The following is a 27,807-nucleotide window of genomic DNA, read 5'->3' as shown; positions in this document are numbered from 1 at the left end:
TGAAATTCCCTTTTAAGAAATACAATCCTGGCCTAAGAAACCTGTGAATATGTCTGAACTAGTCTCCCCAAAGTTGCATGACAGTGCAGTCATCTGGAATTGCCACAAGCACCTCTTGTGACAATGTAGAGGTAATGTAAGCAACTAGCACCTGGTCTCTTTTCATCCAAGCCACAAATTCTGGATTTCTAACATATATTGTGGTAGATGCTCCTTTATTGTCATTTTCCTCACATGATATAAACTCTGTAGGAACTGGAACAAATCCATCCAGATGTCCAGAAAGATCCTAACTCCTAATGAAATGAATGATTTGCCTCTTTCAAGTCAGGAAATCGGAATTGTTTAATTTTTCAAACACGAGTTGACTAAGAAAGCTTGAAGAAAGGCCTGACTGAGAAGTAAATGAATCCATGTTTTATGATAAGAATAGGAAGAATGTGTCCAGTACATAGCCCGATAATAGCTAAGAAATCAGTATATAGAAAGACAACTTTCAACTTCAAGGAAATTCCTGCAGCCTCTTTTTTTTTTTTTGTTGCTGCTGACAGAATAGTCACGTAGATGACTAAAAAATAACTGAAACTTTCCTTTTTTTTGCAGAATAAACTATACCAGGCTATGTGAAGAACGATAAACAATATAGAGAAGAAAACTGAAATAAACCAAATCAAGTATCTAATTTAGATGGAATATTGAATTTCGATCAGATCTGTAATTATCCAGATGTGAATAAAAGAAGGAAGATATGAATAAAAAAGAAGGTAATCACTAAGTACGAAAATTTAAGAGAAACATATAAATGAAGCTCAGACCCGATTTTGATTTAAAACATTCAAGGATAAAGATGATGAAAATGTTAAACGACAGATGGAGTCAGATCTGATTAACAAGAAGAAAAACGAGGTTGATAGTCAGCCAATTACTTGATCAGATTTGATTCTGATCAACAAGTTCATTTAAAGCCAAACTGAGATAAAAAAAGATCACACAGAAACTATCAATGAGCGAAAAAACATGATCAGATATGAATCTGATCAGATTTGATCAAGATGGGTTACCGAAGTGCTCCACACACACAGAGAAGGGGTATCGTAGGAGCGAGATCACTGGAGATACAACGTAATGATGACGTCAACGACGACGACGACGAGAGAGAGAGAGAGAGAGAGAGAGAGAGAGAGAGAGAGAGAGAGAGAGAGAGAGAGAGAGATTAACTGGAAGAATAAGAGATTAAAAAAATTGATTTTCTGACTTGTGAGACTAAACAATCTTTTAGACATACCTGTTTGGAAGCAATCTCAGATCCAGCTCTAGCGTGGCTCTGATACCATGTTAGATTTTATAAAACTAGAGTTTCATCATGCGTGAAGGGTGAAGAACAGAGAGAGAGAAGGAGCTGCAGAGAAAACCAGATTCCTCAATCAATGGAATCGGTTGTTGAACCTTTTATTATATGCTATTACTGATACAAAGATTTTAGAGTACTAAAATACCCTTTTACGACAGACACATGTGCCATTAATGAAGGAATATAACACATGATCACGGTCATGGGTCTGGACCCTGACCCGTGACCCAAACACGTCTTTTCATAAATATCTTTTAAAAATATAAATATCAATATATTTGTCACTTTCTGACAATTTCTCACAATATATCAGCTAAATTTTTCACAAATCTCGCGATATTTGTTACAGGGCTCTATCACTGCATCACTCTTTTTTTTAGGAGATGCCAAAACCCTTCTCATTACCCACGTTATGCCAAAATGGTGTTCCCAATTAGTTTCATAAAGAAACAAAAAATTAAAAAAAGTGGCAGTTGTAGGTAACGGTGATTTGAGTTTCAAAAGCAAAATTTAATATTTGGAACATGTTTATTTATATTTTCCTGTGTTAAAAATAACTTTTTTCACGAAAGACCAAGAAACCATCCTCGGGATCAAAGACCTTACTGCGCTGGCTAAGCCTGCCATACATACAATCACTTTTCCGAAGGTGTAAACCCATGGCGCACCTGTTGCCATCAGAGTCTAGTAGCCAAGGCTCCTTCCGCAAGGGCTGTGTTAAAAGATGACTTTAATATGATATTTTACTATTTTTAAACCACCCTATAATGTAATGAATCGTGAGCCTTTGATATTTCACCATCTCATCATAAATGGAACCGTGGAGTGTATTGCACACGATAAAACCTCATAACATAGTAAACAAACTAATCTAAATACATTTATGCAATTAGATCTAACAGTTGGTGTCTGGATCCATACAAACAATTAAGAGTGTGTACCGCCGTATAGTATCATGCATGTTCATGTATATGTGTGTGTGCATCCATTTATATGGTTCACTCACATATAAGCCTCACCATCAACTTAGACTGGGTCCAAGATGGGCTTTTTTTTTTTCCGTAACAAGAACTTGATCCACCAGGATTAAGTCTAATTGGCCCCACCCTATAGTGGTCAAGCTCGTGAGAGTGGACCAGTTTCACCCCGCTGTTTCATGCCTATCACAGGTTTGTCTAGGACTGGCAATGGATCCGGCTTATACCGGGTACCCGACCTGACACGAACATGAATTCTCGGGTATGGGCATAGAGAATGTCGACCCGAATAATATTTGGGTTGTCCCAAACAATATACAGGCAGTGTTTGGTTCATGATTTTTGCCGGGTATCTGACCTGACCTGGCTTTTTGCCGGGTACCCGATCAGACCTCAGTATTTTATATATAGTTTTAATAAAAATAAATTTTTAAAATTATACAGGTCGAGGTTTGGGATTCTATTTTTGTGACCCAACAAAACCCGAACACAGTTATTAGTTATATAGGTGGGTGCAGGTAAACCCTGGCCCGACCCATTGACAGCCCTAGGATTGACGCTTGGGGCCTACTACGGACATCCCGATGTTCACCCGAACAGATTGGGCAACCCCCATATGGGGCAGATCAAAGAGAAATGGAAAAACAAATTTGGCTTGTTAACACTCAAGTTATACACAATCAGATAGTGGATCTGTATTGGTATTGGCATCAACCCGTATGGCTGTGGTATGGACCAGCTGGATCTGGAGCTTAGGCAGGTCCAGGGGCGTAGCTAGGATTCATGTGAGGGGGGGGGGGGGGGGGGGCAAACAGGGGTGTAGCAAAAAAAAAAAAATTGTGCGATAGTCGGGGGTTCGGGGGCAGCGCCCCCGGAAAAAAAAAATTGAGATAAAATAAAAAATGGCTACAATTATTAATAAAAATCTATTTCATATGGACAAATCAAACTATTTGCTGCAGTCAGGGCTGGGCTAGGACTGGACTGGGCTACAAAAATGGATAAAAATCTATTTCATATGGAATCAGGGCTGGGCTAGGACTGGGCTTTTAAAAAAAAAACAAAAAAAATTAACTGTTTCGGGAGGCAGGACTGGGCTACAGCCCAGTCCTGCCCCCCCCTAGCTACGCCTCCAACCATATACAGGTTTTAGTGGATTTGTTACAGTTACACAATAACAGAATGAACCCGTAATGGACCTGCCCCAAAGGCATTAGTATAGCTGGAGCGGGCCTCGGCTGTCATATGGGTAGTCAGGTTCGATTACCGTAGGCGCTACCCCGTTGCATAAGCTTACGCCCATCATAGGCCCAGGGGCGAGGGTCCTAGCCTCGGAGTTTTACACTGCTGTGACAGTGACTATGTCTCCGGTGAAGGCCTAATGATGCTCCAGTTAGAAGGATGGACAAATGGACAAATGGAAAAATATATTAATCCAAAGAGGTCGAGGTAGGCCTAAGAAGACTTGGATGGAGATGACAGGAAAGGATACGAATGCTTTGAACCTCACCGAGGACATGGCATTGGATAGAAATGATTGGAGGAGAAGGATTCATGTGGAGGACCCAGAATGATTTTCCTTTTTGGTTCATATCGCCGACCCCAATTGTTTTGGGATGAAGGCGTAGTTGTTGTTGTTTGACAATGACTATGTCTCCGTGCCCAGGTGCAGTTTTTTTGGGTTATAAATGAAAAAAAAACAATAATGGATCTAATATCTGAATTTGATGGAGATCTAAGAAGATCCCTTGTTATGTGCCTAAAGTACTCACTTTATAGGTCCAAAGTGAAAAACAAAACGCATCTGTTAATAATATTCAGCAGATAAAATTGGGAGGCATTATAACATGCTCGGGCATGGGGCTATCAATGGGTCAGGGATCTGATCCATCAGAGTGTACTGAAAGCCACCCAAATAGCTACTTGCTGGGTTCGGTTTCGGATTTCATCTTTGTCCGATAAAGAAAATGAATTCCCAAACCTGGATTTATATAATTTAAAGAGCTTCTGTTCAATAACAATACACATAAAATACTTGAGTCAAGGACGGGGTCGTGTCAGGTATCCAACAAAAATAATAATTCAAACCCATTGTTCACTACTCGGTCGGTTTGGGTAGACCTGGATAATATTCAGGTCAGTATTTTTTTGTGCTCATACCCAGATATTCAGGTTCGGGTACCCGATACAAACCCAAGCCATTGTAAGCTCTACTCAGACATGCATGACTGTAATCTTTTTTGCCCAAAAACTTAATAGGTTCTATGTTCATAAATTCTGAATACGGAGAACTACCATTGATGAATTGCCGATGTTAAAGCTTGACATTTACATAGGGAAAACATTTGAAATATTAACATATAAATAAATTTCACGTATATGATATCTCCAGGGTCCATAGCTCAGTGGTAGAGCATTTGACTGCAGATCAAGAGGTCACCGGTTCGAACCCGGTTTGGCCCTTTTGATATATTTTCTTTTTTATTACTTTATTTTGCTGTTGATCACATCTTGCAGAGTTCTCTCTTTTTTTTTTTGTTAGACCAAGGGAAAAACTGGCCATCATCAGCCGCACAGTGACAATGGCTGGTATAACCAATGAGATCATCTCAGGCCATACGGATTACACTCAGTTAAGATGTAAACAAGGGCGAAACCATAAAAAACTTAAGCAAGAGAACCGGATGTGTGTGTGTATATATATATATATATATATATATATATATATATATATATATATATATATATATAGAGAGAGAGAGAGAGAGAGAGAGAGAGAGAGAGAGATTATCAGCATTAGTATGCTAATCAATACATTCACCAAATATATTAAACCCCAAAAAAGAAGAAATGTCATACATCTATTGCAATTGTGCTCGACGGCTTTTAATTGCGTAGAAGTCGCATACAATTATACCATTTAAGAACAGACTTAAACAATGCTTATTACATTAGAGAGAGAGAGAGAGAGAGAGGGAGAGAGATCAGGAGGTCTTTTTCCCTTGGAGCTCAGGTTCACAAAGGGTTCCAAACAGGCGGTCCATGATGGTGGTGAGGTTGCCGTAGTTACGGCGATATATGATATGATGAACTTTGTGGTATCCTGCACCCATCAAAAGCCACCACTCCCCATGGATGCAGTCATGGATGTTAATTGCCCACATCCCGTGATGGAACACAATCACCATGTAAGTAACAAAATGCATCGGCACCACAAACAGCCCAAAGAATTGGGTTGATGCCTCCAGTACACCGTCTAGAGGATGCAATGCAAAGCCTGCAACATATAGAGCGAATTAAGGTACTGTTTGGGTCGGATATAAAACCGGGTCATGTACAAACAGGTCTAGGTCCATTTTCATTAGCTAAGATCCTAGTTATTTCTTGGCTGAGTCTAGATTTCAGACCGACCTAGCTATCAAGTTTGGGTTGGTTGAGATCTAAACTGTTCGGGATATCGGTTCTTGACGAGTATATCCAATCCAGTTGCATTCTTATAGTGGACCAACCCCACATAGAGAGCCTATTGAGCATGATGCTTGTCAGTTGCACATTTAGTCGCTAACTAATCCAACATTTGCTTTTTGGCATTCCTATTACCATCTCATCAAGTGAATAGGCAAGATATTATCTAGGGCATCAATTTGCAAATTTAAACATTTTAAAAAGCAAAAATACTGTTATTATTAATTATTGTTTTGGTTAGGCCAAGGAAAACCCCTATCATTGACCTCAGATTGGCAGGCTTCTGGTTGGTAAAACCGTAGTGACCAAGCATTTTAAATAGAAAATATCAGCAGCCAAATTATCATGAGAAACTGAAATTTTTTATAATTAATTCCTGTGTTATGCTTTTATGGACTAATCAAAATAAATATATATAAATGAAATCACATTTTTTCCCAAAAAAGCTCTCAAAAATGTAAATATCATGATATAAATAACATATTTACATTTTAATGAAATGTAATGATATTTTGAAAATATGGTGAGAATTACCCTTTTAAAATGGTTGCTCACCACATTATTTTCCCAATTTTTTTTGAAAAAACAGCGATATTTGTCACAAAGGTAGTACCCTTGAGGTCCCATTGCCCACCCTAAAGTATACCTAGGGTTAGTTTGGTTGTATTTTTGAAAAGTGAAAATATTGTTCAAAAGAGAGTCACTTTCAAATTCTCACGAGGTCTCATGAGATTGAGATTCAAGTTCCCACACAAATGAAATTTGCTTTCTAAATCTCACTTTTGAGGTTCTGTCCACTCACTTTTTATGAGACTGACTTTTAGGGTTCTGTGCTAAAATATCTTATGTTTGATTGCTTTTGGAGTAGTGTTCAAATGAGATTCACTTTCTAAATCTCATGAGATGGAACCAAACTTACCCTTAGCTTTGACATTGCGGCAAAGAATACTCCCTATGGGTTTCTAAAAGTGGTCAGCCCATGTTAATTAGGTGACAATACACGGGCACCCTAACAAGAGAGGTGAACCAGCAATAAGGGCAGAAAAAATATTAATTTATGAAACTGAAAAGCTAAAATTAAATTAGCTCATAGCTTAGGTGATCAGATAAAAAAAAAAAAGTTGCACATGCTGGCTCATCAATCTTAATTACCTGCGAATGGAGAAAGGGTATCCTGCTTGTTGTATTTGTGATGGGTTGCATGTATATGCTTGTAAATAGGCTTTATTTCATGCATTGCTCTATGCACCCAATAGTTCCCAAACTCAAGGAGCAGCACATACACCACTGTATAGACAATGTACAAGGGCCAACCGACTTCTTCCACTCTTGCATAACACCTTGTCCAGCCCTTTACAACCACGTACTCTGTAACTGTGGGCAATAGAGCGTGTACAGGCAAAGCTTTCATGCTTAACCATATTTGGTCTAACATGGCTTTCCTTGTCGGTAGGGAGCCTGCATACGTAAATCATTCAAATCTTCTGTAAACATCGTGATATATATATATATATATATATATATATATATCTTTTGGAAGTATTTATGATAATTCTGAGTTGTCGATTTGAAGACTTAAAAGATTCTGCTTATGCATCATTGTCAACCTATTCGAGAGCTGGTCTCATAAAACCGAGCACATGCATCACATCTGTATTGTGAGGTTAAAATCCCACAAAAATCTCAGTTGATACTCCGGCAGACATATTTTCAGTAATATATTTTAGTGATTATATGTTTACTGTAGTGTGAACTACTTAATTCTGATGCCATTTGTTAGGAATCTAGTTTTGGATAGTGTAGTTTTGACGAAAAAATGCGACTTTTGTAAGCTTCAATATTTATGAGAATTTTGAGCCATCGATTTTTAAGCCTTATAAGATCTTGCTTGTGCAATGTAATTGACCAATCCAGCAGCTGGTCCCCGTAAAAACCAAACACGTACATTGCGTCTGTATGGTCAGATTTAAGAAAAAAAAAACATGAAAATCTTGGTTCATACTCTCGTAAACATATTTCTAGTAAGTGTTCTAGAATAGGTTTACTTGAAATATGTTTTCCAGAGTGTGAACTAGCTAGGTTCCTCCAATGCTTTTTTGTTTTTTTTTGGGGAATTCAATGTAGATGCATTTGGCATGATTCTTTTGCTTGGAATGACTGTCTGATTGTCTATTTTTTGACAAAAAAATGACTTTTCGATGCTTGAATATTTATGAGAATTTGGAGCCATTGATTTTCAAGCTTTAAAAGATCATGCCTATGTGTTGTAATTAGCTAATCTGAGAACAGGTTCACATAAAATTGAGCATGTAGATGGCATCTGTATGGTGAGATTTAAAAAAAATAATAAAAATTAAACCTACAAAAGTCTCGGGTTTATACTCTGTTATATATATATATATATATATATATATATATATATATATATATATATATATATATATATATATATATATAGAGAGAGAGAGAGAGAGAGAGAGAGAGAGAGAGATAGAGACTGACCATCGGGGAAGTAGACACGGTGCTTTAGGTAGTAGATATGGAAGCACCAGAGTCCACAGACGACGAAATAGAAAATGAGCCCCGTGATGTAGTTCCTGAGCCATGACTGGGCAGTGTGCGGGAGCATCGTCCTGTAGTCACCTGGTATAAGACTCCCAAGGATCAGCCCATTGAACCACTCCGCGTGACTCCCGAACTGGCTGTGGTATGCCTTCTCCATCGCCCTCTCTCTCTCTCTCTCGACCTCTCCCTACCCTGGCCTCAAATATTCTGGCAATCAGAAATTCGAGAGGACAAGGAAGACACGATAGGATCAATCAATCAGAACACAGAAGCTGGAGGGAGTGCAAAGTTCTCTCCCGGGACAGACAGTCCGTGTTATGTAGCCTCGTAAAGGCATTTGTCAATAAATGCAAGTGACTCACTCCCTTTGGCTGTCTGGCGTTCCTCTGGTAATTTTGACGTGACTATTCAAGTAAACCAAACTTTTTCATGATATCATTTGCTGAATAGTCACAAATGTCATTCTTCAAGATTATGGGTTGAGAACATTTTTAAAATTCTTTTTATCAGAAAATTCTTGAAAAATTATCAGTCGTTTAAAAATATTATAAATTAATTAATAGGAAGAAAATACTAAATAACGTTTTTGTAAAAAAATACACAGTTTGTTCCTCATTTACATTGGACTTGCTACGCTCTTACTCAAATCTAGTTCTTTCCATATGCTAGGTCTGGTTAGAACCAGACCGGTCCTGATTCTGGCACTTAAAGTTGGACCTAGCTAGCTCTGACCCACCCAGTTTTGTCGGCACAGGACCAATCCATTGAGGCCTGCCTACACATGGACCCATCTTATGATCCGAGGATCAGCTTAGCCCCCGGACCACGGAGCCAAATGATGTCACAAGACTTGGCAAGGTATATCTCATGAAAAAATAACAATTTCATTTTTGGGAAAATCATAATAAAGCATTTGAATACCAAAATTGTAAATATTAATTTGAGTAACGAAAACATGTTTTTTATTTCATTAATCACATTTTTTCAATTACATTGGGTTCTGAAAATATGGTCATATAATCTTGATAGTTTCAAATTAAGGACAACCAATTTTAATTTGTTAAGACAGATCAAGCCATGCGAGAACCATCTGACTCTTTTTGTCAAGCCTGAATTTATACAGTAAGTATATGGGCCCGTAATGGATCTTGGATCGAATCCAAGTGTTTGACAACAGCCCAGGTCCCACCAAGAGCGATGACCAGCAGACACAACTCACTAAAATGAATCAAGTTGGGTCATTAATATTATTGGTTGAATTTGGAATTTCGACAGATTCAAGTCCGTTTCGTGGGGCATGGACAATTCTGGTCACGACTCATGAGATCCAAACTCTTTTTCACCTTTTACGTTGGCTCTCATGGGAGGTCAATGGACATGGATATATCTGAAGTATGAGTCCACATCGGTGTAGGTCAATTTTTATTATACCAACTTACATCTACATCCTTCTTTAATAGCCTTAATTATGTGGCCTGCAAGTTGCATAGAAATGCCATGATCAAGGACCACCGGAGAGCTTTTGCTCACTAGCCATCTTCTAATTGTGTATCTTTCAATATTCTTTTTTTCAACTACAGAGCTGGGGGAATTAAGGCCCCTCCATTTTACAAACAGCATTTAGCCATCTCTCTCATTCTTTTCATTTAAAACTTATCTTTTTTATTCAGAAACTGGTAGCTAGTTTTTTTTTTTTTTTATGATGAGCAACCCTCTCGCCAAAGTGAGGAAAACCCAGAGTAGGGACCCACGATCACCTTGCCTTTCTTGGCCTACCTCTGAATGTTACTGACACACCGGTGCTCCAGCAACTGGTGCCTCTCAACAACCCTGCTGGCGAAGAGTGCGACCCAGTGGTGGTCTGTTCAGAAACTGGTAATTGAGAAGGTAGTTCATACATTTGGGTGTGGCTGTTTGGAAACTGGTAGCTAGAATGGGAGTTTTATAAATTTGTCCAAAGAAGTAAGACCGTCTTGTTAGATCATATTTCGGATCACACAGTTTCACAATCGTCATCATGATATAAAACACGAAATAAATCAAGGAATAGAACAATGTAAATAACATGATTAACAGGCGACCGAAACAGTAACAAGGAGCAAGCATGGCATTTTCCGCATCAGACCAAAATCCAGACGTCAGCATATAAACAAATACAGGCACAGAACATAAAGAAAACAACATGCACATGTTTAGAATATGCAGCAGGCTAAGGCGTACGAAAGTACTTCCCTTAGAGAAGATTCGCCCCCACATACTGTGCAGATCAGGGTCCGGCGTCCTTCCCCCAGAATACAATAGCCACGACGAACCGAACGGTGCACTCCGGCGGATCGTCCTTCGAAAACAGCCTCTTCGAACCACAGTTGCAGAACAACCCCTTTCGGGATAACTCACAGGAAAAAGAGAGAGAGATGGGAAATCGCAGAATGCTTCTTCAGAAATCGTCTGTCTCAGTCTACCCCGTAACCCCACCCCTGACCACGCTTTTATAACCCACGAACGGTTATGAAACGTGGAAGGAGCCCGTTACAGAATCCGAGGGGACGTGATCCGTTAACGGTCTTCGAAAGATCGAGACCCGTTACGGAATCCGAAGCGTCATAACGGGTACGGAATACGAGGAGCCGTGACCCGTTATCCATTCCCATAACCCGTTACCGAATCCAAATCCAAAGAAACTTTGGGTAAAAAGATACTTGTCTTGATTGGATATGGCCCTAAAGGGCCAATTACCCGAACCCGAACCCGGCCCGGCTCGGCTCGGCGCGCGCGCGTGTGTGTGTGGTGGTCATCCCACTCTATTGTTCTCAAGAACAAGTGTATGAGTTCTCAAGTGGCTTATAAACCCCACAGAAAACTCAAGCACAAGCAATGTGGGACTATTCCACCTTATCAAGACCACTCCTTTCAAAACAACCTAGTTTCTCCTTTGAATTCTCTCTACCATCCTTCTTACACCTAACATTCCCCCACAAATTCAAAGAATGAAATGGGAGGAAACCAAGATGCAAGATGAGACAATCTGCAACAGGACATATCATGCTTTCAGCAATGGTACCTTCCGGTTTGAACCACTACCTTAGTTGACTAACTTTACCCCCACAGGAACGAAGTTAACTGAAGTCTTGAACTTGAACCTTTGGTGTAGGAGTGTCCATTAGCAACAACACGATAAAGGTTCTGGTTGTAATCTTTAGGGGCGGCGCGTTAATGGCCATGCGCCCGAATCCTGTTTCATGAGTGACTTCAGGAATAACCCAATTCCTTGAACTGCGGCCACACAGTCACACTCACATAGGTGGGCTTCTCCAAAGATGCACTGCTAACATCTCGCCTAAAAGGCTTTGAACCCATTCAGAGTTTTAACTCTTCCTTAACTTGCAGCTACAGCACCTTTCCAAAGTAAACAGGGGAACAGACAGATACAAAGTATCATATTTAATAAGGTGCTATCCAGTTCACCCTACAGCTTGTTATTACCACATTGAACCTACTTTGTGGGATCTCCACTCAGATAGGTTGGGTTGCTACTATAGATGAACTACTGATGGGTTTCAGTCCCATCCCCTCTCTGGATTTTAGGACTAAAGACTTATCTAGTCCTTTCGTTAATGGATCAGCTGTGTTCTCTTTGGATCCAACATAGTCCACAGCAACCACTAACTGAGACACCAGTTCCCTTACAGATTTTATTCTGACTTGGATGTGTCTCCTCTGCTTTTGGTTATATTTTGTGCTTTTAATCTTTGCAATTGTGGCCATATTGTCACAATGCACAGATATCGCAGGAATTGGCTTGCACATTAAAGGAAGTTCTTCAAGAAGTCCCTTTAACCATTCAGCTTCCAATCCAGTGACATCTAAAGCACAGAGTTCAGCCTCAAAAGTAGACCGAGACAAGATGGTCTGCTTTACTGATCTCCAGGCGACTGCGCCGCCACCCAAGGTAAATACATACCCTGTCACGCCATAACTGCCAGAGTTCATGGCTATCCAGCTTGCATCACTATATCCCTCAAGAACTGCAGGGAATCTTTTGTAATGCAAACTCAAGGAAATAGTTCCTTTCAGGTATCTAAGTACCCTGTCCAATGCCTTCCAATGAGTGCGATTTGGACAACTTGTGTATCTACTTAATTTTGTCACAGAGAACGAAATATCCGGTCTCGTGCAATTTGCAAGATACATCAAACTTCCAATAATCTGAGAATACCTCAATTGAGACACAGAAACACCAGTCGTATTCTTATGAAGAGGGATAGAAGGGTCATATGGAGTTGCTACAGATCTCCCTTGGTTATAACCAAATTTCACAAGTACTTTCTCGACAAAGTGAGATTGTGAAATGGTTAACCCTTCAGCTGAACGAGTCAGCTTTAAGCCTAAGATCACGCTTGCAACACCCATATCCTTCATATCAAACTTACTACTAAGAAACGACTTTGTCTCATTAACAATTCCCATATTGGAACCAAACAGTAGAATATCATCTACATACAGGCATAAAATAATACAACCATCACTTTTAACTTTACAATAAACACACTTATCAGATTCATTGACAACAAAGCCAAATGATAATATAATATTATCAAACTTCTCATGCCATTGTTTAGGGGCTTGTTTTAGTCCATATAATGACTTAACAAGTCTACAAACTTTATCTTCATTACCAGGAGCCACATAACCCTCAGGTTGATCCATATAGATCTCTTCTTCAAGATCGCCATGCAAGAAAGCGGTCTTCACGTCCATTTGATGGACCGAGAGATCATAAATGGAAGCCAGTGCTATAAGCACTCTAATAGTGGTCATCCGGGTAACCGGAGAATAGGTATCGAAATAGTCTATTCCCTCCTTTTGTTTGAATCCCTTGGCAACCAGTCTCGCCTTGTACTTGTCAATGGATCCATCTGGTTTCAACTTCTTCTTAAAGATCCATTTGCACCCAATTGTGGAACTACCACGAGGGAGGTCAACCAGTTCCCAAGTACCATTAGAGATAATAGAATCCATTTCACTCTTGATGGCATCTTTCCAATGCTTTGCTTCAGGCGAAGCCATTGCATCTCGAAAAGTGGGAGGATCATCTTCGATAAGGTAAGTGATAAAGTCACTTCCCAAATCCTTGGTAATCCTTGGTCTCTTGCTCCTTCTAGGTTCAACCACTTCCTCAGACTCATCGGGTCTAGGATGGGAACAAGATGGTTCTACCCCCACATCTGTCATCCTTTCCACATGTTCGGGAATGGAACCAGAAGTTGAAGGTATATCTACAGAAGACAGATTCTGAGGTACACCAACTTTCATGGGAAATACATCCTCAAAGAATGTAGCTTCTCGAAGCTCTACAATAGAGTTAACATCTATGCCAGATATTTCAGACTTAATTACTAAGAACTTGTAGGCATAGCTGTTCTCTACATAACCCAAAAAGACAGCATCTACTGTTTTAGGACCCAGCTTCTTCCTATTGTGCTCTGGGACAAGTACCTTAGCAAGGCACCCCCACACTTTAAGGTATTTTAAGCTAGCTTTCCTATTTCCCCAGAGTTCGAAAGGGCTACTATCCTTATGCTTCTGAGGTACTCTATTCAGAATATGGCAAGCCGTATTCAGAGCATCCCCCCACATATAGGTAGGTAATCCAGAACTCCCAAGTAGAGTATTTATCATGTCAGTTAGGGTTCTATTCTTTCTTTCTGCAATCCCATTGGATTGAGGAGAATATGGAGCAGTAAACTCATGAACTATTCCAACAGATTTGCAATATTCATCGAGTTTATTAGAAGTATATTCTCCTCCTCTATCAGACCTCAATCTTTTAAGTTTTCTACCAGTTTGTGTTTCTGCTTCATTCTTAAAGTTAAGAAACTTATCAAAAGCTTCATCTTTTGATTTTAGCAGATACACGTAACAGTATTTAGTGCAATCATCTATAAAAGTGATAAAATACTTTTTATGATTTCTAGTTAACACTCCATTAAACTCACAGATATCTGTATGCACCAGATCCAATATTTCAGAATCTCTAACAATCGTATGGAATGGTTTCCTACATTGTTTTGCTTGCACACAAATTTCACATTTTTTAGTTTTATCAATGGAATGCTCAGGAATCATTTTCAAGTTCATCATGCGTTTCACAGAATTGAAATTCACATGACCTAATCTGTTATGCCATAAATCAGATGATTCTATGTTATAAGCAACATTAGACAATGAATCAAAAGATACATCATTTTCTAATTTATCACTGCAAACATGTTCAACACGAATTTTAAATAAACCATCATCTAAATACCCCTTGCCAATAAAAGTTCCAGAATGTAAAATAACAACTTTATTACATTTAAAGTTAAATTCATAACCCTCTCTAACAAGACATGAACCACTAAGAATGTTCCTTCTAACTACAGGCACATGGTGCACTCTGTGTAAAGATAGAACTCGTCCTGAAGGAAACTTCAGATCCACGCGTCCAATTCCTAACACCTTTGCAACCGTTGAATTGCCCATAGTCACGGATCTGCCTGCAGCAGCCTGGTATGAGACAAAGACAGACTTATCAGCACAGACGTGCACATTAGCCCCAGTGTCAACCAGCCACTCAGTTGGCTCATAAACGTGATAGATTTGTGGGTTAACAGAAACATACCCAGTACTGGTCCCAACGACCTCAGTCACCATGTTGACTTGAGGCGTTCCTTTTGTGGTCCCATGAGCTTTGGCCTTCTTGGAAGGACATTCCTTAACCCAGTGCCCAACCTGCCCACAGTTCCAGCAAGGTTTGTTCTTTGCCTTTTTCTGGATTTTGGCCTTAGGTTTAAACTGGTTTTTCATTGCAGATTTCGATTTTTGTCCTTTGCCCTTAAAAGCTCCGGTCATTATGTTCACCTTAGGCGGTTCAGTTGGTATTACGATCTGTTTCTGGCTCCTATACTCTTCTTCAATGGCAATGGATACCATAAGATCATCTAGAGAAATTTTTCCTCTACGGTGCTTGAGAGACATACCGAAGTCTACCCAAGACTTAGGAAATTTCTCTACGATGGTCATAACCTGAAACTTCTCTGGAAGTTTCATTTCAGCCTCAGCCAAACTATGGAGCAGTAGCAGAAACTCGTGTGCCTGCTCAGTGACCGACTTGCCTTCTACCATCTGATATTTCAGAAACTTGGCAACAGAGTACTTTTCAAGACCTTGGTCTTCGGTATTGTACTTCTTGTCAAGTTGATCCCACAAACCCTTAGCAGTGGTAGACGAAGAACAGTACACATCGAACAATGTGTTGGACAGAGCCAACAGTATGCAACCACGACATATACTGTCCTTTTCTTTCCACTCTACAGCCGCAGTGACTGCAGCAGGGTCAGGGTTCGTATCAGACACCGAAGGGCAGTCGATTTCCAGAACATTCAACAGCCCTATCGTAGTGAACCAGATCTTCATGCGTTGCTGCCAACGCTTGAAGTTCTGCCCGGCAAACTTTTCCGGCATACCGGACATGTCTACTTTTGGTACAAACGCAGAAGAAGACGACATGCTTAGAATTTTCTCTAAGACTGTTGGATCATATTTCGGATCACACAGTTTCACAATCGTCATCATGATATAAAACACGAAATAAATCAAGGAATAGAACAGTGTAAATAACATGATTAACAGGCGACCGAAACAGTAACAAGGAGCAAGCATGGCATTTTCCGCATCAGACCAAAATCCAGACGTCAGCATATAAACAAATACAGGCACAGAACATAAAGAAAACAACATGCACATGTTTAGAATATGCAGCAGGCTAAGGCGTACGAAAGTACTCCCCTTAGAGAAGATTCGCCCCCACATACTGTGCAGATCAGGGTCCGGCGTCCTTCCCCCAGAATACAATAGCCACGACGAACCGAACGGTGCACTCCGGCGGATCGTCCTTCGAAAACAGCCTCTTCGAACCACAGTTGCAGAACAACCCCTTTCGGGATAACTCATAGGAAAAAGAGAGAGAGATGGGAAATCGCAGAATGCTTCTTCAGAAATCGTCTGTCTCAGTCTACCCCGTAACCCCACCCCTGACCACGCTTTTATAACCCACGAACGGTTATGAAACGTGGAAGGAGCCCGTTACGGAATCCGAGGGGACGTGATCCGTTAACGGTCTTCGAAAGATCGAGACCCGTTACGGAATCCGAAGCGTCATAACGGGCACGGAATACGAGGAGCCGTGACCCGTTATCCATTCCCATAACCCGTTACCGAATCCAAATCCAAAGAAACTTTGGGTAAAAAGATACTTGTCTTGATTGGATATGGCCCTAAAGGGCCAATTACCCGAACCCGAACCCGAACCCGGCTCGGCACGGCACGGCACGGCAAGCGGGCGCGCGCGCGTGTGTGTGTGGTGGTCATCCCACTCTATTGTTCTCAAGAACAAGTGTATGAGTTCTCAAGTGGCTTATAAACCCCACAGAAAACTCAAGCACAAGCAATGTGGGACTATTCCACCTTATCAAGACCACTCCTTTCAAAACAGCCCAGTTTCTCCTTTGAATTCTCTCTACCATCTTTCTTACACCTAACACGTCTCTCTTTGAATTTGCACCAAATCTTAGACTTGAAAACTACCACTTAAGATTATCTTCCCTCTGTATTTGAACCAAATCCTAGATTCAGAAAATACCACCTGGCCCTCGAGGAAACCAATTACGTGGTTTTTTTTCGTAGTTAGCAATACTTAAAATGACAAAAAAACGTTTAATACTGAATATGTTATTTGAAAGTTTGTTTATTTATTTTTGTTGGCAATTAAGCAGGGGTTAGGCAGACCCCAACCAGAGATTACACTATATATAAATCATCGTTTTACAAACAGTTTGGGTTAGGCACGCAAAGGGGTGGTTCGTCTTTCCAAGACTGACTCTTTACAAACTCCTGTTGTCGCCATCATTCTCGCCACTGAGTTCTCTTTTAAAAGATTTACATGATCTGCCGGTAATCAATGATATGGTTATCCTTGATTATCGGCATTACTATCAAGGACTCTCTCACCTTGATTATTAAGGACTGTCACATTCCTGGTCAAACGAGAGATTTTCACAAGAGTCCAGTCAAACGAGAAGGTCGTTAATTAAGGACGTCGAGCTTATCATTCATCGTTGTATTTTTCTATATATATGCATCGGTTGTGCTCAATTGTAAATCATTTTTTGTTCAATGAGGAATAACACAACAAATTCTTATATTTCTTGATCTCATCTTTTCCTTTATGGTATCAGAGTTGTAATTTTCAATCAGGCATCATAATCAATCCCTGCTGCAAGTTCGGATCAGTATTTTTATCAATTGCGCATCTACTGCCCAGGTTCACTTAGTTTATTTCTGTACATATATGGATAGCAGAGTCGAAAGTACGTTAAGCACGAACTCTGAAGAGATGGAGAGACCCTTTTTCTTCCATCATTCAGACAATCCCGTCTTGGCATTGGTATCACAAGCATTGACCAACGATAACTACACCAGATGTTGTCGCATAACGACCATGGCACTATCTGCAAAAAATAAGTTTGAATTCATAGATGGATCCATAAAAAAACCGACGTCTCTCACAAAGTCTATTACTGCATGGAAATGATGTAATAACATGGTACTATCATGGCTTCTCAATTCATTGCATTCAGATTTATCATCAAGTGTCATCTACGCCGAGACCGCAGCTGAGGAATGGGCCAAACTTTGCTTTTGATTCTCCCAATCGAATGCTCCGCGCATATACCAAATCCAGCAAGAGATCATTAATCTCAAACAGGTGCAAACCTCTGTGGCAACCTATCATACAAAGATAAAAGGTCTCTAGGATGAGATGTTCACATATATGACTATTCCGCCATGTACATGCAGGACGGCAAAAGCCATTCATGAACAACAAGATCAAGAAAGGCTAATGCAGTTTTTAATGAGGCTAAATGAGAGCTACAATGCCATAAGGAGCTAGTTGATCTTAATGACACCATTGCCAAGTATTTCCAAGGCTTTTGCACTACTCGTGCAAGAGGAAAGGCAACATCACCTTAGAATCACGTCCATCCAGGAAATAGTTGCGGCAAGTGTAAAAAGTTTCAATACTCTTGATATTTTGCAGGGCATGGGCCTCCTTGGAACCAAGCCCAGCCAATTTCCCATGGAACCACACGTCAAACTCAACAATGACGATGATGTTTTACTCGAGGATCTAGGGATGTATAGACGCTTAGTGGGCTGGTTATTATATCTTACCATAACCCGCCCTAACATCATCTTTGCAGTCAACATTCTAAGTTAGTTTAGTAGTCAACCGCGACAACCTCATATGAATGTCGCCCTTCGGGTACTTCGATATCTCAAAAGTTGTCTAGAACAGGGTATTCTAATGTCCTCTACTAGTCAGCTCCAAGTGGTTGGTTATTGTGACTCCGACTGGGCCTCTTGCCCCATCACTCGCCGCTCTACATCAGGCTATCACATCATGATCGAAGACAATTTAGTTTCTTAGAAGACCGAAAAGCAATCTGCTGTCTCACGGTCCTCGGTCGAAGCCGAATATCGTTCAATGGCCCTCACTTGCTGCGAACTCACGTGGATGAAATATTTGTTGCTGGACTTTGGTTTTACTCACCCTCAACCAATGATACTGCATTGCGACCATCAAGCAGCAATCCACATTGTTGCCAATCTCATCTATCACGAGCGCACTAAACATATCAAGATTGACTGCCATCTCATGCGTGAAAAGATTCAAAGTGGTCTCATTGCAACCCATTTTATTCATTCCCATTGTTAGCTTGCGGACCTTTTTACTAAAGTGCTAGCTATCAAACATTTCTCTCGTCTCAAGTCCAAGTTGGGTGTTCTCAATCTCTACACCTTAACTTCAGGGGGAGTAAAAGATTTACATGATCTACCGATAATCAAGAATATGGTTATCCTTGATTATCGACATTACTATCAAGGACTTTCTCACGCATTACTATCAAGGACTCTCTCACTTTGATTATCGAATTTGCAACGATAAGGATTGCCACAGTCCTGGTCAAACGAGAGATATTCACAAGAGTTCGATCAAACAAGAGATATTCACAAGAGTTCAGTCAAACGAGAAGGTCGTTAATTATGGACGTCAAGTTTATCATTCATTAATGTATTTTTCTATATATATGCATTGGTTGTGCTCAGTTGTAAATCAATTTTTGTTCAATGAGGAATAACACAACATATTCTTATATTTCTTGATCCCATATTTTCCTTCATCTTTGTCAACCAACTGACATTTAAAACGTTGAAACCATCCACAAATCTGACCTCAATCATGGCATTCACTAAATTAGCAACCTCCCTTCTTGAAGTCTCCAACACTACATTACTACCGTTCGAAATATACTCCATTCATAAAGGTGATCAGATAGTGGTTTAGAAATCCATCCACCCATACAAACCAGCCCTGCTCATTCCTATGAAGGGATTTTAGGATCAAGGATGTGGGCAGTGAGGAAGAAAAAAGCCGAAGATCAATAGAAAGAAGAACAAAGTGTGGATTCGGAAACAACCTTCATCAAGGGGGATTGCGCTTCAACTTCTCACTATGAGCGTATGTACAGGGATGATATATACCAACCTTGGTGTAGTCATTTTCATCCCAAATTTAATGTGTTTTTATTATATTTCAATGTATGCATTTTTATTCTCCTTTAAGTTATATTTCTTATATAGCTATGTGAATTTTTTCATTATTTTTATATAATCAAGTATAATGTTTTTCTCACATATTATGGGTTATTTTTTCTAATAGTCATGCGGGTTTTTTCATTATTCATTTTTAAATATGAGGTTTTCACACATGTTATGGGTTATTTCTCACATAGCTATGTGCACTTTTCATCATTATATAAATCATGATTATTTTTACATATAGTATAAACTTAGCCATGATATCATCCTTTCATGCACTCATTTCATGTATCCATATTGGTTTTTCATTATGTCAAAATATAAAGCGTAGCCCATAAAATACAAACGATAGTGAATTATTTTGCACATATATCATAAGGTTGTCATATTCATTTCAATGCATTATAATGTGAGTTTAATTTTCTTAGTTAGTTAGGAAGTTTTTATGGCTCTCCCATAACCATACTATAGGACATCATCTTGTGCTAATAGATTCATGATAGTGAAGTAATATAGATTTTTATCAACTTATAGATTCATGATAAATTATGATTTTCCAAACATAGCAAATACTCTCACTATTCAAAAATTTCACCATAATCAATACTCTCACTATTCAAAAATTTCACCAAAGTCAATACTTTCACTATTCATATGCATCATTGTCACATGCAATATGATTTAACTTTCATCTTAGCTTACTACAAACCTTCAAAGTACCCCCTATAGCCTCTTCATAGCCTTAGAATAACTTTTGTTAATCTTCTTGATCTTAGAATCCAAAACCGCATCATGTTGGGTATCCGAAATACCTAATTTTTCTAAACCAACACCTCTGCTCGTCAACATCTTTTTCATGTGTTTACAACCTATATTAGACCCTTATGCACACCTCTAGGTCACCATAGAATCTCTGAACTTGGACCTTTCAGTTCTAGGCTGAAACGCTTACCAAACCCATATTGTACCTACTTGATTTAGCTATTTGACCATGTTTTCGGGGTTTTACCCTAACCACAATCATGAGAAACCTAATACCTTTTTCCCATCGTGAGAAGTATGATTTAGATTTTAAGAGTGTATGAGTAAGTTAAATGTGAACAAAATTAAATTAGCAAAAAAAAAATAGTATTGCCAGAAAAAGAGTTTTCTCTATCATTATTTTAGCATCAGTAAAGTTTTTTTTTTAATTTGCCCTATTTTAATGCTGATAAAACGCTTTTACATGCGCTATGCATTAACACTAGTAAAGGTTTTACCGACAACATTGTTTTTGGTTGGTGTTACTCTAACGCTAGTAAAGACTAGCAGACTTTTAGTGACACTAATTTAGCACCAGCAAAGGTCATTCTTGTAGTTAAACAACTTTATGAGATTCTTGATAGCTACCTACATGTCTCAAATAGACCAAAAATTTACTTTTATCACACAAAGTACAAATGAACTCATGATAAAGACCCCTCATGTTTTGTAGATTGTCCAAAATGAGACATAAAGTTGACTTTAAACCAAGGAATGTAAAACATTAATGACATCGATCGAGGGATGAACCTTCCCAATTGAAAATGTAGTTGTCATTAATGGTCACATGCTCAAAGCTCAATCTTGTGACCAACTGTCACAAGATTTAAGGCAAAAAGCTTCACATATATGGTCTAAAAAATATTGTTTTATTAGGTATGGACCAGGTTTGGTTTATGTAATTCTTATCGAATCCACGTATGATCTTTTTTATAAAAAAATGTTCAACCCCCAATCCAGATCTGATGCTGGCATCACTTAGCCAGATCCAAGTTTGGAACTTCTCCCCATTTTAGCGAGGGTTCTACCCCTACTTAAAATGACTATTTTGAAAATGAAAATTTCCAGTTCGTCACCCCCACCTTTTACCGTTAGTCCAACGTAAAGAAACAACTTTATGAAATTCTTGATAGCCAACCACATTTTGATAAATTGTCCCAAACAGACCTAAATTTGACTTTTACTATACAAAGAAATTCACGATAGCCCCTCGTTTTTTTTTTTTGGATTGCCCAAAAATAGACATAAAGTTGACACTTAAATTCAAGAAATCAAAAATATGTTTGCTTTGGTCACATGGGGGAGAACATTCCCAATTAAAAAAGTAGTCATTATTGGTCACAGGGCAAACTCAAACTTGAGACCAACTTTCTTTATTTAAAATCACAAGATTTTGAGAAAATTCAAGAATCACAGGGTCATTACAAACATGCCTCAAAAGATACCCTAATTTTGACCAAGAGAAAATCTTTGAAAAACCTTTGAGATTGTGTAACATCTTTGTAAAATGTAGAGAAGTATACATTATATTTAAAGCTTAGAACTAACAATGATGTAGATGGCACATGCCTCAAAAGATACCCTAATTTTGACCAAGAGAAAATCTTTGAAAAACCTTTGAGATTGTGTAACATCTTTGTAAAATGTAGAGAAGTATACATTATATTTAAAGCTTAGAACTAACAATGATGTAGATGGCACTCATTTTTGGCACCATTCTGTGTTGACCCAGAGAAATGAATTAAACATGCCTGATTCACTACTCATAATATGTCAAATCAATCCACTTGATTTCTTTGTTGTCGGTTTTACCCTTTTGTCACCTAAAAAGTTAGATGCCTTGCTCAAACTAGCTACCTGTTTAAGCTGTCGCCTGAAAAATTTAAGCACAAGTTGTCAGCCTAGAAAAACCAAGCTTCATGTAAGTTGTCACCTAAAAAAATAACTTGTCTAAGTAGTCGACTGAAAAGTTAAGCACCATGTAAGTGTTGCCAATTAGGGAGGGAAATGGATTTGGATAATCTGATGCAAAATACTTAGATCTCTAACACATGACTGAACCAATGCAAGGTATGGTCCAAGTCTCATAGGGATCTGACATGTATTTTGAATCTTGGTCTGATTGGAAACGCTTTGGCAAGGTCTGTTTGGATTTAGCTTACAATCAGGCAAATGAAATGGCTAGAATCAGTACCACAAAGCTGCAAGTCAAGTCATTTATTGGATCCACAACCACACTGTGAATTCCAAGTCCGATCCGAGTCTAGAACAAAGTCCAAAATCTAGTATTGGACTCGCAAGATATTTAAAAGAAGGTTATTTAGGTCACTGTGCATGAGTTAACACAGTATAATTTGCACAGTCAATTTGAGGTCTCTTTTTAACAATTCAAAGTCCTATTTACAATGTTCTAATTAAGTCAGAGGGGTCCATTTTTTGACGTTTTGTGGCGCCTTCGTTCAAGGTGGGGGAGAAAAACACATCGATGGTAGATAGTCAGAGACATTTATTATTTAAAAATGAAGTTCAAAAAGGGTTTAGAGGTCTAAAATCTATCATTCCAAGTTGAATGCAGATAGACTGTACACCCTTTCATTTATGAGAGAGTTGCAGGGACGTTGAACCTAAATAGTTGACCATTTGTGGCTAACTCATTCCATCTTCCCATACACCATAAATGCAGAAAAGTAAGCCACTTAAAACATACCAATCAAATTAATTGTTTCTTGGACAGATTGTACTTCCAGTGTTTTTATTAAGTCTGACCCTAATCCCCGAGTGTTCCACTCATCTACGTTTTGAAAGTCGGAAACCTAACGGGGTGGAGGGGGGGTTGGCGTTGTGGGATGGACCTAGGCCGTCTGATGGCAGTATAGTATAGGTTCAAATCTTATGGGTGTTACTCCTTAAGCTCGGAGCTAGCTATTCCTTGGGGTTGAAAGGTAAGCCTTCAAAGTTTTACGCTGATGGAACAGTGACCGTAATACAGCAAACTGATCCATCGCAGCTAGGTCAAGTACAGTAAACTGAACCATCGCAGCTAGGTCTTTGTTTCTGGGGGCGGTTCCTTTGAGTAAAAAAAAAAAAGTGACATTTAATTCTCTCTAGATTTTTTTTTTAGGCAAGCTGGAGTTAAGCCGTACAATCATACCATTGGAATTTCACCTTGCGATGTCCCCCACACAATGTGATATCAGATATGCACTAGCTACTCCTACCAGACAAGTGGGGCTCCTTTAGCGAGGCAGGGCCTTGGCTGCTAGATGGGTGGTCAAGGACGTTTCTCGTGGGCGTCACCCCTTTATGGCCTAGGGTGAGTGCGTTAAACTAATAGAAAAAGAAGATCTATATTAAGCCAACCCTAAACTGTTTGTCCCATCTTATATGCCAACTTGCAATGGGTGGCTCATGAGGGTTTCACTCATTTTTGTGGCAGTGACTAATGAACATCACTAAGCTGAAGGTATTGAATTTTAGCAACTAGAGTATATATCACCTAGTTTGCAATTTTTTGTATCAAATCTATCCATAATTCTTTGGACATAGCTTTTTTGCGATAATCTAATAATAACCAAAAAACGATGTTGATGTATTTGGATCCCTAATACAAAAAAGGCATCACCAAGATCTTTTATTTCAATTTTTTTTGTTAGAAATCTCTTGGTTTCTTGCAGTATGCCTATTTCATTATTGGCATGTAATATGTCATCAATATATAAAATCAAAAAAATATATTTACTCTCACTGAACTTATGGTATATAGATTCATCAGTCATACTCATCTCAAAACCAAATAAGATGACAATTTGATTAAATTTATGATACCACTGGTCGAAAGCTTTCTTAAGTGCATAGATGAATTTTTTGAATTTACAAATCATTTTCTTGACATCATCTGAGACAAAATATTTTAATTGGATCATATATATTATCTCATCAATGTCACCATTAATTAACGCAGTCTTTACATCCATCCGATTCAGCTCCAAATCATAATGAGCTACAAGTGCCATAATAATCCTAAAAGAGTCTTTTGTGGAAACCGAAAATAAAAAGTCTTTGTGTAACCAATGTCTTCCCTTTGAGTAAACTCTTTTGCAACAAGACAAATCTTATATCTTTCTACATTACCCATTGAATCCCTCTTGGTTTTAAAAATTTATTTTTAACCAATGGGTTTTACACGTTCAGATAATGAGACAAGATCTCACACGTCATTGTTCTTTATGGATTTAATCTCCTCATGTATCGCATCAATCCACTTTTGAGAGTTAGAACTCTATATAGCTTGATGAAAGTTGATTGAAATATCTTTTCTTAAGCTAGTATCACCCTCATATTCTTGTAGAAAGACAATATAATCATCTGAAATCGCTCTTCTCCTCTATCTAGTGGATTTCCTTAATGGCACTTGTTCTTGAGGTTGTTGAGTTTGTACTCCAAGAGTAAAAGCTTAATTTTGGATAGAAAAATCTAAAGCATTACCTTGATCTAGATTTGTGAGAATAATGTCAGAAATAAAAATCTGATCATTGTCAACCACAATTATAGGTAAAGAAAGAAACTATTCTTCAAAAGTAATGTCTTTAACTTTATCACTCCCGTCAAACTCAATATCCTCAATGAAACCAGTACTTTTCGTCTCAAAAAAGAATCTATTCACATGGTCATAAAACTTATAGCCCCTGAATCTTTCAAAATATTCAACAAAATAGTAATTAACCATTTTGAAATCAAGTTTTTTTTTCATGTGGCCTATAGGGTCTAACCTCAGCTGAACATCCCCAAGTATGAAAATGCTTCATACTAGGCTTTTTGCCTATCCACATTTCATATAAGGTCTTGGTTACTACATTAGATGATACTCTATTAAATACATAAGCCACGATCTTTAATGCATCTTCTTAGAGAGACTCTGGTAAAGTAGAATGAGCAATCATGCTCCTTACAATATCATTAAGGGTCATGTTTTGTCTTTCAGCAACATCATTCATGCTAGAAGTACTTAGTATGGTATATTAAGGGACGATCCCACAATCCTCTAAGAATTTAGCAAAGGGCCCTGTACGTTATTCACTTGATCTATCATATCTATCATAGTACTCACCACCACAGTTAGATCTGATGGCCTTAATACTTTTGTCAAGTTGTCTTTCAATTTCAACCTTAAATGATTTGAACACATCAAAGGACTGAAACTTTTTATGAATTAAATATAGGTACCCATAACGAGAATAGCCGTCTATGAATGTAATAAAAAATTGTTAACCATTCTAAAAATCCATAGGGAATGACCCACAAATATCTGTATGAATTAGTTCTAAGACATATGTTCTCTTTTTGACACCTAATTTCTTTATGTTTATTTATTTTTCGTTTATGCACTTAATAAAAAACTAAAAGTTGGTGAAATAAAGAGAATCAAGAATCTCACTTGACACAAGCATTTCGATTCTTTGTAACACAAGTATGAATTAAAATACAAAACTCCTAAAATCTAAATCATGCATGATAAAAATATCAAATTTAACATACTTTCACTTATTAAATTATAAAATTTATAACTAAAATACAAAATCCCTAAAATCTAAATTATAGATGAGAAAAATAGATTTAACATGCTTTTACTCAAGAAATTACAAAAATATGAATTAAAAGGTAAAACCCCTAAAATCTAAATAGAGGAGGTGAGAGAGAGGGTAAAGGTAGTCACCGGTGAACATAGAGAGCTTGCGTCAATTTTTTTCAAATCTATAACTTTTTACTGGCACACTTTAGTTATGCACCAAAAAAACCCTTTTTTACTATGCTAAGTAAAATACAGCCAGTGAAAGAGGAGATTTTTAGCATGAAATAGGGAGCCCACCAAAGAAAAAAATAGTTTTTTTTAATGCCAAATTACTAGCACACTTTTTATGTGTGCAGAAAAAACTTTTTTCTCCTGGAACGCTTTTTATGTGCAACAAAAAAACTCTTTATTTTTTGGCACAATTCTTTATTGCGCCAAAAAAATTTATTTTTTACTAACGCACTTTTTGTGTATGCCAATAAAAGTTTTTATACTGGCATCAGTACATCTAGTGCCATTATAGCCCACATTTTCACTAGCGCTAATTAAAATAGTGCCAATAAAAATGCTCTTTTATTGCCCTGCTAAGGCCAACACGACACTAAAAAAGGTTTTTTTGTAGTGTTCCTCATAATGCAGACCTAAACTAACCCATCACACTCCATAAGCAAACCAAATCCACCCCACACATTGACACCAACATTGCCAGAACCGGTCTTTGAATGGATTTGATTGTCCAAAAAGAAGTCTGAATCAGTAGAAATGAAATCAAAGCGAATCATTTTGAATCGGTTTATTTAAAAAATGAGTTTTTAAAATTTAAAAAGCAAAAAATATAAAGAGATCATTGAACAGATATGAGCCAAAAACAATAAGCAAAAAAAGAAAGAACTAAGACAAATTAAGTGGTTCGTCAATTCTAGCCTACATCCATAGGAAGGTAACGATGCTTACTGCATATCGTCAGGCATTTTACAGCCTTTTATGGGAGTTTGTCTCCTTGAGATACATACATAATTTGTTCCCTCTCACATGGCCACCTTTCATGTTTTCAGGATTACATAATTTGTTCCCTCTCACATGATGACCTTTCCTATTTCCATGATAGCCTTTTCTATTCTCAAGATAACATAATCTGTTCCCTCTCACATGATGACCTTAATTTCCTGATGACCTTTTCTATTCTCAAGATTACATGATTCATGGGAGCTGTCAATACTGTTTCCTTTATCTTCTGACCTTCTCACGACATCAGTAGAGCCTTCTAGATTTTGGGTTTAATTACAAAAATCTGCATAATTGGCAAGCAATCGAATCCCCGTTTAACATATCTTAAAATCCGCTTAACCAATTGAAAATGAAATTTTGAAGGCAAATGC

General features: G+C 38.3%; 1 protein-coding gene and 1 non-coding gene across 2 annotated transcripts; one reads left to right on the top strand and one right to left on the bottom strand.

The window, feature by feature from the left end:
• Positions 1 to 4,719: 4,719 nt before the first annotated feature.
• Positions 4,720 to 4,791, top strand: TRNAC-GCA (transfer RNA cysteine (anticodon GCA)). The gene has a single exon. It is a non-coding gene; the product is annotated as a tRNA-Cys (tRNA).
• Positions 4,792 to 5,107: 316 nt separating this feature from the next.
• On the bottom strand, positions 5,108 to 8,647 carry LOC149834211 (delta(7)-sterol-C5(6)-desaturase-like). The gene is made up of 3 exons (XM_090011281.1): positions 8,296 to 8,647; positions 6,946 to 7,251; positions 5,108 to 5,605 (listed from the first exon to the last, which is right to left on the bottom strand). Exons 1-3 carry the CDS (start codon positions 8,513 to 8,515, stop codon positions 5,313 to 5,315), a joined length of 819 nt encoding a protein of 272 aa, XP_089867407.1. The 5' UTR covers positions 8,516 to 8,647; the 3' UTR covers positions 5,108 to 5,312.
• Positions 8,648 to 27,807: the final 19,160 nt, after the last annotated feature.

Source organism: Nuphar pumila, chromosome 6 (genome assembly GCF_984573655.1).
Source record: "Nuphar pumila chromosome 6, dmNupPumi1.hap1.1, whole genome shotgun sequence".
Taxonomy (NCBI): domain Eukaryota; kingdom Viridiplantae; phylum Streptophyta; class Magnoliopsida; order Nymphaeales; family Nymphaeaceae; genus Nuphar; species Nuphar pumila.
Note: the sequence above shows the minus strand (reverse complement) of the source record. Positions and strands in the feature narration are given on the sequence as shown.